Source organism: Eptesicus fuscus, chromosome 24 (assembly GCF_027574615.1).
Source record: "Eptesicus fuscus isolate TK198812 chromosome 24, DD_ASM_mEF_20220401, whole genome shotgun sequence".
NCBI classification, from domain to species: Eukaryota; Metazoa; Chordata; class Mammalia; order Chiroptera; family Vespertilionidae; genus Eptesicus; species Eptesicus fuscus.
Window position 1 is genome coordinate 1,890,001 of NC_072496.1, and position 12,557 is coordinate 1,902,557.

The 12,557-nt window shown below is 47.2% G+C and overlaps 1 protein-coding gene across 3 annotated transcripts in view; it reads left to right on the forward strand.

The window, feature by feature from the left end:
* The window catches only part of DENND1B (DENN domain containing 1B), a 99,235-nt gene that overhangs the window by 32,596 nt on the left and 54,082 nt on the right, over positions 1–12,557 (forward strand). For 2 of the 3 annotated variants that reach the window (XM_054713055.1, XM_054713056.1), the window contains exons 5-9: positions 1,318–1,437; positions 4,090–4,159; positions 7,036–7,116; positions 8,735–8,794; positions 10,405–10,458. In XM_054713055.1, the coding sequence (XP_054569030.1) occupies positions 1,318–1,437; positions 4,090–4,159; positions 7,036–7,116; positions 8,735–8,794; positions 10,405–10,458 (385 nt within the window). The remainder of the gene's footprint in view (positions 1–1,317; positions 1,438–4,089; positions 4,160–7,035; positions 7,117–8,734; positions 8,795–10,404; positions 10,459–12,557) is intronic. The other variant, XM_054713057.1, reaches the window with a different exon arrangement.

Genomic DNA, 12,557 nt, shown 5'->3' on the forward strand with positions numbered 1-12,557 from the left:
CATTTTTTTTTTTTGCAATTTTATTTTTCTCCATTTTTTTTATTAAGGTATTACATGTGTACATATCTTACCATTGCCCCCCCCCCTCCCATACAGGCCCTCCCCCCCCAGAGTTTTGCGTCCGTTGGTTATGCGTATATGCATGCATACAAGTCCTTCGGTTGGTCTCTTACCTCCCCCACCTCTCCCCATCGTCCCCCTTTAAAAAAGCAAAATGAAATGTCCTTTCTCCTCCTCGCCTCCAACAACAGCAGCAGCAACAACCAAGGCGGGCGGCTCAGCACTCAGCGGACCTGGTAGAGGGAGGGCAGTTGGGCGCGGTCCGAACCCTGGGCCTTTGGCTTCCTCCGCTGCGGTCCCCTGAGGACACGTCTGAGGTTCCCATTTCTTCCTTTGGTGCTCCAGGGGCACAGGCTCTGCACCAGCAGCAAAAAAAATAAAATAAAATAAAATAAAATAAAATAAAAGATTAATCAGACCTTATCAGAGCCTTAGAAGGGTGTCTTTTAAAATGAGATGTACACGTCCCGGCTTCCACCCCCCCCCCAACCCCACGATTGAAAGGGCCATCTGTGTGATGCTGTCAACCTGGCCCCGGCCCCGGCCGTCTCTCCTGAGGAGAGCTTTAGAGAGACAGGGCCCATCCGGGTGCCCCGGGGCAGCCCCGGGCACGGCCGAGGACCTCACGCCGCGTGCATTGTGCCGAGTACATACCTGGGCGCAGGTCCCCAGCCCTTGGAGCACAAGAGCAGATCACTTGTGGTTTTTCATGGGTTTTCACACCCTGTTCTCAGGTGGTGGTTTTTTTTTTTCTTTAGGAACCTGGTAGGAGGGGATGCTAAACAAAAATATATTTTAGGAAAATATTTCGCTCAGGAGGAGTAAAAACCTAAACTTTTGCTATATATATATATATATATATATATATACACACACACACACACACACACACACATACACACATATATACATATATATATATGTATATATATATATATATATATATATATATATATATATATATAAAAATGTTTAAATATGTTTTTATGGATGTCAGAGAGCGGAAAGGAGAGGGAGAGAGAGAGAGAGAAACATCCATGATGAGAGAGAATCATGGATCAGCTGCCTCCTGCACACCCCCCACTGGGTGGGACGTGCCCACAACCAAGGTACACGCCCTTGACCGGAATCGAACCCGGGACCCTTCAGTCCGCAGGCCGGCGCTCTATCCACTGAGCCACACCGGCCGGGGCGCCCTGGCTTTGCTGTACGAACATTCTCGCCCGAGGCTGAGGTGCGGGCGGTCCTGTGTTCCAGGGTGTCTCAGAATCAGGTGGGACAGCACTTCGCCTTCGTGCTGACGGACATCGACAGCAAGCAGCGGTTCGGGTTCTGCAGACTCACCTCCGGCGGCAGGATCTGCTTATGCATCCTCAGGTGAGCCCTGGGGGCGGGAATAAAACCCGGGCACAGAGCGGACGTGTCTCTCTGTTGTGCTTCGGTGTGCTCGGGATGCTTACGGAGCTATAGATATAAAAGCCTCAGAGGCAAAGTGTCCCCGCGGGAGTTCGACCGCTCTGCTATGACGTGTGCTGACCACCAGGGGGCGGCGCGGAAGGAAGGAAGGCCCCGGCCGGCAGCCGCTAGGGACCCGACCCGTGCGCGAATTTCGTGCACTGGGCCTCTAGTGTGCGTGTAATTGCCTTCTTACTTGTCTTCTCTACGTCCAAGTAAGTTGTAAACTTTTTAAAAATATATATATATTTTATTGATTTTTTACAGAGAGGAAGGGAGAGGGAGAGAGAGTTAGAAACATCGATGAGAGAGAAACATCCATCAGCTGCCTCCTGCACCCCCCCCACTGGGGATGTGCCCGCAACCAAGGTACATGCCCTTGACCGGAATCGAACCCGGGACCCTTCCGTCCGCAGGCCGACGCTCTGTCCACGGAGCCACACCGGTTTCGGCTGTCTCCTGGATCTTACGTTACTCTGTGACTTGAAAGTAAATGGAGTTGATTTCTGTTTGGTTTTGCTCACTTTTTTTAGCGGGAATATTAGGATTTCGGTTTATGTATAGCAACGTGGATGCTGAATTTTGAATGGTCAGCCCCATTCGTCTCTCCGGCTCTTCCCAGGACACGTCTGCCCCTCGCTGAAGGCGACCTCAGACACGCCCTGAGATAGCGCTCACGTAAACCTCACCCCGTTGGGTAGCGTCATAATTGCTTTCATCTGCTGGTTTCAGCCCGACGCCCACAATGACATCTTTTTCCTAACGGGATTAACGTGCTTTTCCAGCTATAAAATTGTCGCCGGGGTTCAGAAGGAAGTGCCCTCGCCGGGAAGACGGACGGACGCTAAGGCCTTTGTAGTGTCGCCCCCCCCCCCCCCCCCGCTCCCCGGCCCCCCGACCCTCTAACTCATACCACACGTGCTGTCACACTCTTCCTCTGGGCAAACCCCTGAGAAGCAGCGTGTTCCAATTTTACACGTTTTTGTGTCAATTTTCCAGAAAGAAGAGAGGAAAAAAAACGAAAAACAGCGCCTGGGCCTTAGACGTTCTGCCAGGAAAGGCCGTTGATTGGTTTCATCCGATGCCCCCACGTCAGACCCCTGCCCGCTTGACACAAAACACTTCCTTTCCTTGATTTAACCTTTGACTTGGGAATGTAAAAGTTTTATCAGCTCCGGAGTGGAGGCACACGTGTGGGGGGGAGGTCTCCGGTTCTCTCTCTCTCTACATCTTGCCTTTTGCCGAGGTCTCTACAGAATCTTGTTTTTATTATTATTTTATTTTATATATTTTATTGATTTTTAAAAATATATATATTTTTATTGATTTCAGAGAGTAATGGAGAGAGAGAGAGAGATAGAAACATCCATGAGGAGAGAGAATCATGGATCAGCTGCCTCCTGCACGCCCCCTACTGGAGATCAAGCCACAACCTGGGCATGTGCCCTTGACTGGAATCGAACCTGGGACCCTTCAGTCCGCAGGCTGACGCTCTATCCACTGAGCCAAACCAGTTAGGGCTATTTTATTGATTTTTTTTTACAGAGAGGAAGGGAGAGGGATAGAGAGTTAGAAACATCAATGAGAGAGAAACATCGACCAGCTGCCTCCTGCACACACCCCACTGGGGATGTGCCCGTAACCAAGGTACATGCCCTTGACCGGAATCGAACCTGGGACCCCTCAGTCCGCTCCATCCACTGAGCCACACCGGTCAGGGCTCTACAGAATCTCGTAACAAACTCTTGAAGCATCTCCTGCCTTTTGTTTTAGAAGAATTGGTCCTGATGTAGTTGGTGTATGTCTCTATACGTTACCAGGCTCTGAGCATCACAGATGTTCTGCTAAAGAAAGGACACTTTTCATTTTATAAAAACTGAAGTGAAATCCCTTGTTCAGTCCATCGTAGATGTGGAATACATTAAAAAAATATTTCCCCCCCCGCCTAGGATTTTTGTGGTTGGTTGCCAGAGATAGATTTTGATGGTCTTTGGGACTACAATTTAGGGAAAAAGTATTTTAACTTACTGATAATCCGTTGAAGAGCTTAACCATGACTTACAAATGAATGGCGTGGGACGTGTATTGTTTGAAAATTTTCTAAGAGACCACAAAGATAAAAACACGAGAATAACATTTCTTGGCCCAGCAAGGTGAGCTTATCTATATATATAAAAGCCTAATGACCATCACAACCGAACGGACGACCGAACAGGCTGCGTGGGGCGACCAGGCCGGCGGGGGCGGGGGCTGGGGGCGGGCAGTGCCATGGGATTGAGTCGTTTTAGACACTGCTGACCCACAATAGAAGGGAGCCATGGACACACTTTATCGCAGAGCTTTGGATTCCGATCATGTTATGAAAACGAATCACAGGTCCTATTCCGTTTCCCTGTAACCGCCGGGAGAACACAGGTTCAGTGCTTTTCTGCTACTTCCAGGATCAAACGGTTTGAAATCATGTCCATCTGATGTTCATTTGGTCGTCTTGTTTCTTGGTTCTAAATAATATAGACATTTTCCAGTTACTGCTATTCTTATTGTTATTACTTTTATTTTTTATTTTTTTTACAGCTACCTGCCATGGTTTGAAGTCTATTACAAGCTTCTCAATACGCTGGCAGACTACTTGGCTAAGGAACAGGTAAGCTGTGTTTCCCCCCCATTTTTTTTACTGAGGTAAAATACATATAACATAAAATTGACTGTTTTAAACCATTTTTCAGGGTAGGGTTCTGTGTCATTAAGTACATTCACATTGCTCTACAGCCACCCACCCTATCCTCTCTAAAACGTTTTTAGCCCCGACCGGTGTGGCTCAGTGGATAGAGCGTCGGCCGGCAGACTGAAGGGTCCCAGGTTCGATTCCGGTCGAGGGCATGTACCTTGGTTGCGGGCACATCCCCAGTAGGGGGTGTGTGTGCAGGAGGCGGCTGATCGATGTTTCTCTCTCATTGATGTTTCCAACTCTCTATCTCTCTCCCTTTCTCTCTGTAAAAAAAAATCAATAAAATATATATTTAAAAAAAATAAAAATTAAACTTTTTTATCTTCCCAGCTGACACTAGGTGCCATGAAGCAATCACTTCCCATTTCCCCTCCCCCACGTCCCTGGCAACATCCCTTGTGTTTCTGTCTCCCCCTGCCCACACCCCACTGGGACATGCATGCCTCCCACAGGCCACTTAGGACTATGTGCCTCATCTAACTACAATCATACAATATTTGTCCTTCTGTGCCTGGCTTATGTCACTACTCGTGTTTTCATGGTTCATCCCATGTTTAGCCTATGTCAGAATTTCTTTCCTTTTTCAAGAAAATATATTTTTACTGATTTTAGGGAGGGAGAGGGAGAGATAGAAAACATCAATGATGAGGGAGAATCATGGATCGGCTGCCTCCTGCTAGGGATCGAGCCCATAACCTGGGTATGTGCCCTGACCGGGAATTGAACCGTGACCTCCTGGTGCATAGGTCGACATTCAACCACGGAGCCACACTGGCCGGGCAGAGTTTCTTTCCTTTAATACTGAATAATATCCCACTGTATGCACAGACCACATTTTGCTTGTCCGTTCATCTGTAGGGGATCACTTGGGTTTTTTTCACCGTTGGGCTCTGGTGAGCAATGCCGCTGTGTGCATGGGTGTGCAAATGTGTGTTTGAGTCCCTGCATTCAGCTCTTTGGAGAATATATTCAGAAGTAGAACTGCTGAGTAACACGGTAATTCATATTTAATTTTTAAAAAATATATTTTTATTGATTTTTAGAGAGGAAGGGAGAGGGAGAGAGAGATAGAAACATCAACGATGAGCGAGAATCATGGATCGGCTGCCTCCTGCACGCCCCCTACTGGGGATCGAGCCTGCAACCCAGGCATGTGACCTTGACCGGGAATCGAACCTGGGACCCTTCCGTCCGCAGGCCGACGCTCTGTCCACGGAGCCACACCGGTTAGGGCCATATTTAAATTTTTTTTGAAGAATTGTGTGATCCGTATAATTTTGGTGTTCTGGGAAGAGGACGTAAGACTACACTTGTGTTCTTTATTAGAGGGAAAATATTATAAGTTCACGGTATTAATAACCAGAAGGAAATCTTTAATTTTTATTATTTTTTTATTTTTAATCGAGTCCCACCGGTTATTTAGACGGATATTTAGATTTTATCATTCAGGTTATCCTTACGCAACCTACAGTGGGCAAGTACAAAGGATTTTTAAAAGCTGGACTTTCACAAAATTCGTGTGGCCACAGGAACTTTATCCAGAGCATCGATATCATCCAGAATATTCTGTGGCATATAATTTCATTGTTGAAATGGTAAAGGGATAAAGTCTTGATTGTCTTCTTTTTAGGTCATTCTGAAGAGCATTTCAGATAGGCAGTTCGGAGTGCACGCTTTTGCAGGCGTTCATAGCGATCGGAATTAAATTGGATGGCCAAGTTAAAGAACATGGCCATGTTCGAGAAACCGTGTGTCTCATGTCCAAATCCCTTAAAATTAGTTGTTACTTTCCTTGAGGAATTGCCTTTCCTTTCGTTTATTCTCCCAACCTGAACATTTTAAGAGAGAATAAAAACAACTATGTATTTAAAAAGTTACCTTCCTATGTTTATTACTGGATTTGCATGAGTAATTCAGAAAAAGTAAGTGTGCACATTGGGATATATTTTAATTATAAGAATCTAGGAGGTAGATCTGTTATATAATTTATTTAATTCCATTTGTGTGTGTGTGTGTGTGGGTCGGGTAGTGACCAGTTGCTACTTAGAAAAGAAATATTTAGGATAACCTCTGTGTTGGATCCTAGTATGATATCTTACTTAAGTTATACATATTCCTTAAAAATTAGGTTTGAGATTTTAAAATTAAAATAGGAGGTGGACGCTTTCAGTACCTGATGAATTGTATTGCTGTTTTTATACAGTTCCCTTGTCCTTTGGATTTAATGCTTTAAATAATTCCTTTCCTTAGATACCAGTATATTTTATAAGAATTAAATGTTGCCAGATATATATTTAATACTAAAGATAAGGATCGCTGTTATTCTTTCTGGATAAAGCCATGGGAATATCTTTTCCAGGTTTATTAGATTGAAATATTTGAGTTTTAGGTATGTAGAACATTTCTGGTTTGAGATTTTTAAAATTAAAACGGGAGGTGGAAGCTTTCATTACTTGATGAGTGGTATTGCTGTGTTTATACAGTTCCCTTGTCCTTTGGATTCAATGCTTTACATAATTCCTTCCCTCAGATACCAGTATATTTTATAAGAATTAAATGTTGCCAGATATATGTTTAATACTAAAGATAAGGATCGCTGTTATTCTTTCTGGATAAAGCCATAGGAATATCTTTTCCAGAATTATGAGATTGAAACATTTGAATTTTAGGTATTTAGAACATTTCTGTGGGATATGAGAAGGCAGGGTGCCTGACTTGATCAAATCGTTTTAAATCGTATTTTGCTTAATATGTACTTTGACTGATAGGATTTACCTCTTTGTTCACTGCAGGAAAGTGATTTGAATGCAACGCTCACAGCGCTCTACAACCACCCCGTCCCGAAGGCTAACAGCCCTGTCACCCTGAGTGTGGTGAGTACGCAGGCCGTTCATTGATCATTGATCGGTGGGAGGCGTTTCAGATGTGTCTCCTTTAAGAGCACCCGCCCCTGCCGAAACCGGTTTGGCTCAGTGGATAGAGCGTCGGTCTGCGGGCTGAAGGGTCCCAGGTTCGATTCCGGTCAAGGGCATGTACATTGGTTGCGGGCACATCCCCGGTGGGGGGATGTGCAGGAGGCAGCTGGTCGATGTATCTCTCTCATCGATGTTTCTAGCTCTCTATCCCTCTCCCTTTCTCTCTGTGAAAAATCAATAAAATATTTAAAAAAAAAAAAAAAAAAAAAGAGCACCCGCCCCTTTAAGGAACTTCATCCTGCAGCCCCTCCTCTCCCAGGAAAACGTCCGTGCTAGAACGGACATCGCATTGCGACCTTCGGACCCGCTCTAACGATCCTCACCTAGTACGTGGGAGGTGTATCTTGGTAGTTGTTAAATCGGTCTTTTGGGTTTTATTTTTTATTTTTATGTTTGGCCTTTTTGTACAATGTTGAGTCGGTCGTCTCTGATAGCCTTCCCATCTTGTGCACCTGTTCTCAACACCATACCGGAAGTGTGGGTGCACTCAGCAGGTGAATAAAACATCGCCTTGACTTCGTGTAAAGCTTATTTCGAAATTGCACTGGATTTCAGGGCAGGCCGCCTCGTCGCCCGCCCAGCCCCGTGCTGTTTAACGAGGGGCAAAAGTTGTGATTAAATCACGTATTTTTAAAAAATATATATATTTTTATTGATTTCAGAGAGGAAGGGGGAGGGAGAGAGAGATAGAAACATCCATGAGGAGAGAGAATCATGGATCGGCTGCCTCCTGCACGTCCCCCTACTGGGGATGGAGCCCGCAACCTGGGCCTGTGCCCTTGACCGGAATCGAACCTGGGACCCTTCAGTCTGCAGGCCGATGCTCTGCCCACTGAGCCACACCGGCCAGGGCTAAATCACTTCTTTTTAACCACTGGTAGCGGTCCTAGTTTTACGAGTTAGGAATTTTGTTCCTCCCTCATATGGAAAGAAATTTTTGTTTCTGTTTCCAGAATTTCCATTAGGAAAAATGACATCAATCAGCTGCCTCCTGCACAGCCCCCACTGGGGATGTGCCCGCAACCAAGGTCCATGCCCTTGACCGGAATCGAGCCCGGGACCCTTGAGTCCGCAGGCTGACGCTCTACCCACTGGGCCACACCGGTGAGGGCGGCACTCTGATTTTCTTACTATCTCCTATTCATATAGTCTCCCTGTTCCAGCACATGGATTTTTTTCAGGACTGGGCGTTCTGACCGCTAGCATATCGCAGCGAGGCTGTGAACGTGTAATGTCCCATGTGAATGATTCTTTTGAAACCGTCTTTCAGAATCGTTACCTACCCCCACGGCCTTCTCCACTCTCAGGAGGGAGTGGAAATACGTCCTTCCACATCACCCGAACATACATTGAGCAGATCTGCCCTTAACGTCACATGTACCGTCAGTGCTCTGCAGCTGTGTTCAGTGGGCCGTGTGGCTACGTGGGTCTGGCTCAGGGACACAAGCCAGGCGTGGTGCAAACGTCCCCCTTGAAAGTAAAATATTCATTTTATTTTTCTCTCACCTGTCGTAAGAACCAAGAGATATTTATTGCCAGTGAGCAAGCTCTGAGAGATCAGCCATCCCTAGCACCGGTGAGTTCCCAGGGCGTCGGCGTCTCAAAATCACTCTCCAATCGGGCCGACACGGACTCCTTGCGCTGCTGAGCCTTTAAGATGCGCTCCCGTCTTGGGGGAAGCGGGGAGTGGGTCTCTCGGAAGGAAATCAATCACATGGGATATATTTTCTGTTTATACTCTCTCTTTAAAAAAAAAAATATTTTGTTGATTTTTTACAAAGAGGGAGAGGGATAGAGAGCTAGACACATCGATGAGAGAGAAACATCGATCAGCTGCCTCCTGCACGCCCCCTACTGGGGGTGTGCCCGCCACCAAGGTCCATGCCCTTGACCGGAATCGAACCTGGGACCCTTCAGTCCGCAGGCCGACGCTCTACCCACTGAGCCACACCGGCCAGGGCTCTCCTCTCTGTGAAAGCCGGGCGGGGTGCCATTCAGTTCTATGGGAAAACCCCCTCCAAGTCCAAGCAGGGAAGAGAGACCAAATCCACGCATCTCCTCCGTTGGCAGAAGCAAGGATGCTTATTCTCCTACCCTGGAAAAATGCCCCGTGGCCTGTGGGAACGAGCCGATATGGGCTCGAATGGCCCCCCCACCCCCACCCCCCATCTTTAACCCTAACACAGTATTAAATGGGTGCCTATGTGACCCAGACAGGGACGTGGTTTTGGAGATGGGTATGAACAGAAAATACAACGATTCTGGTGATTCACTGGCACGCTGATTCTGGGTGGTGAATTCCGGGGGGGCGGGGGGCGGTGGGGAGCGGGCAGGCATACACCGTGTGCTTTCTTAATCCGCCTCCGTCGTGAGCTGTCCTGTTGCTTTGAATATCGGAGCTAATTCGTGTTTGTTTTAGGGGGATGCGTGAAGGCCGCGACGTTTCGAAATGAGCCCCTGTCTTTTTAAGAAGTCTTTAAGACTGAAAGCTTGTTTTTATTGCCGCTTCCTGAATCGTGGAGTGACGGATATGTCCACATCGGTCGTGGCTGTCCATAGGAAGTCTTTAAGATTTTGCTATCTTTTTGGGCAGTGGTCGGCAAACTGCGGCTCGCGAGCCACAGGCGGCTCTTGGGCCCCTGGAGCAAAGGCCAGCTTAGGAGGACCCTAATGAAGTTAATCACAATGTACCTACCTATATCGTTTACGTTTAAAAAAAATTTGGCTCTCCAAAGAAATTTCCATCGTTGTCCTGTTGATATTTGGCTCTGCGGACTCATGAGTTTGCCGACGACTGTTTTTGGGTACGCAGGCCTTCTGTGTGCCGTCCCCCTAAACTAAATGTGTTTTTAAATATATACGTATATACAACAATGAAGAGATATGTATCTTAACAGTAATAGGCTTTTTTTTGGGTCTTAAAACTGTTTTTAGGACTTCCATTTTAATTTTAAAATTCAGTATTTTCAACCAACACTTCATTCTTTATACGAGAAAGCGATTGCTGGATCTCCTTCAAACCTCATTTAAATCATCTCTCAAATTCCACAAGTCCTGAGCACGGGTCCTCGGTATTTCCTATGTAAACTCAGCCGCTCTGTTTTTTTCTTCTTTTTGCCCCACGTCGTGTGCGATGCCGTCCCACGGTGATCTTCCTTTCCTCGTGTGCCTCCTCCCATCCGTTAGCACTCCTACTTCATCGCCCCGGACGTCACCGGACTCCCAACCATCCCCGAGAGTGTAAGTTTCCTGCGTCTTACGTTTTTCATTCTAGTCACCGAATGGGTTTTATTTTCTTGCGGTCTCCCTGGTTCAGGATTCCCGTGCAAAGAAATAGGATATGGAGTGACTACCTGCGTTCCTGAGAAATAAGGAGTAATGTGGTTCTCTCTCTCTCTCTCTCTCTCTTTTTCATGTTCCTGCTACTTTACCCCCTTCTGGATATCAGGGTGTAGTCAGGAAAATGGTGTGAGAACCACTCTTTCCATCTATTGAGATAGTTCAGGGGATCACACACGGAATGGCCAGATGATGATGATCTCTGAACTGCATCATAATCTGGCCACTCAGTGTATATCCTTTTTTATTTAATTAATTAATTAATTAATTATTTATTATTATTTTTTAAATTTCTTTATTGATTAAGGTATCACATATTTGTCCTCGTCCCCCCATTCCCATCCCACCCCCCTCCCCACACATACCCCCACCCCCCCGTTGTCCTTAACCACCGGTTATGCTCATATGTCTGCACACAAGTCCTTTGGTTGATCTCTCCCTTTATCCCCACCCTCTCCTACCCTCCCTCTGAGGCCCAACAGTCTGATCCATGCCTCCTTGTTTCTGGGTCTGTTCTTGTTCCTCAGTCTATGTTGTTCATTATTTCCCCTAGATGAGTGAGATCATGTGCTGTTAGAAATACACTTATAAGAACCGAAAATGAGACAAGCAATAATGGTTATGGTGACAGTCAAATGAATCAGTGTGTAGTGAGTTTCTTTCTGGGCCCGTGTATATCCTATATCATAAAAGGCTAGTAGGCAAATTGTCCCCTCGACCAGGAGTTCGACCAGCAGGCAGGCCGGCCAACCGCCCATGTCCCCTCCCCCTGGCCAGGCTGGCCGGACCCCACCCATGCACGAATTCATGCACCGGGCCTCTAAGATACATATATATATACACACACACACACACACTGAGTGGCCAGATTATTATGCGTTCCGAGATCATCATCATCTGGCCACTCTGTATATTTCAGTGAGGATCAGGTACGGGATGTTTCTCAGGAGAGGACGTCTATGGGGGAGGGGGGGGACGGCTACAGCAGTGGGAAGTATTTCCACACAAACAGTTACTTCAGTGAACTGACCGGAGTGTTTCAGATCCCTGCTTCTGTCTCTGTTCAGCTCCCGGGTGTCCCGTGCCTGATTGCTGGATTCTCACTGAGGCGACAGCATACCTTGTAAGGCCTGAGGGCGTATTAACAAGGAATTATAAAAATGGCTACGTTTTTGCATTTCATGTCCCAGTTGGTTGTAGCCCTACGAGCAGTACCCTCAGCACGTTACTCTTTGTTCCCCGTGACGGTTGCGTAGAGAAGTGTGCGTGGCTCAGTGTCCGTGGCAGCGGTGCTTTCGGATGCCGTGTGGAACGGGAGTGTTTTCCCTGCGTGACTTGTGGTCTGCTCCCCTCGGGAAGATAAAATGAGCCGGTAGAAGCAGTTCGATCGCACGTGAGGGAGCCATCAACGGGGAGAACAGTACTTCCGGGAATATCTGTTATGTCCTCGGAACGCCACTCCTCTTCCAAACGTGTGTTCAAAGCTCCCGCGTGTGTTGTTCCCGAAAGCACGCGTGTGACGCGTGAAGACGCCCCCAAGAAATCGGTTGTGGGTCGTCTCGTGTCAAACCCAGACGGTGCGTGGGTGGTGCTGCCTGGGAGAGTCTCCTGGGAGAGTCTCCTGGGAGAGTCTCCGCGCGCTGCTCTGAGTGTGGGCCTGAGATGGGTCACCCCGACACTCAGGGCGCCTCCCAGCCTGAAGCCCGCGGGCTGCCCCCTCTAGGCCGGGCCCCCTGCTCTGTCCTCCTGGCAGCTGACTGGCCAGGCCTGGACTTATATGACCCGGACCCTTCCCGTCAGAGTTTTTATTTTATTTATTTTTTGTTAATCCTCACCAGAGGGTATATTTTTTTCCCCCATTGATTTTTAGAGAGAGTGGAAGAGAGGGTGGGAGGGAGGGAAGGGGGAGAGAGACAGGGAGAGAAACATCTATGTAAGAGAGACACATTGATTGGTTGCCTCCCGCACACACCCTGACTGGGACCCTGAATTGAACCTGC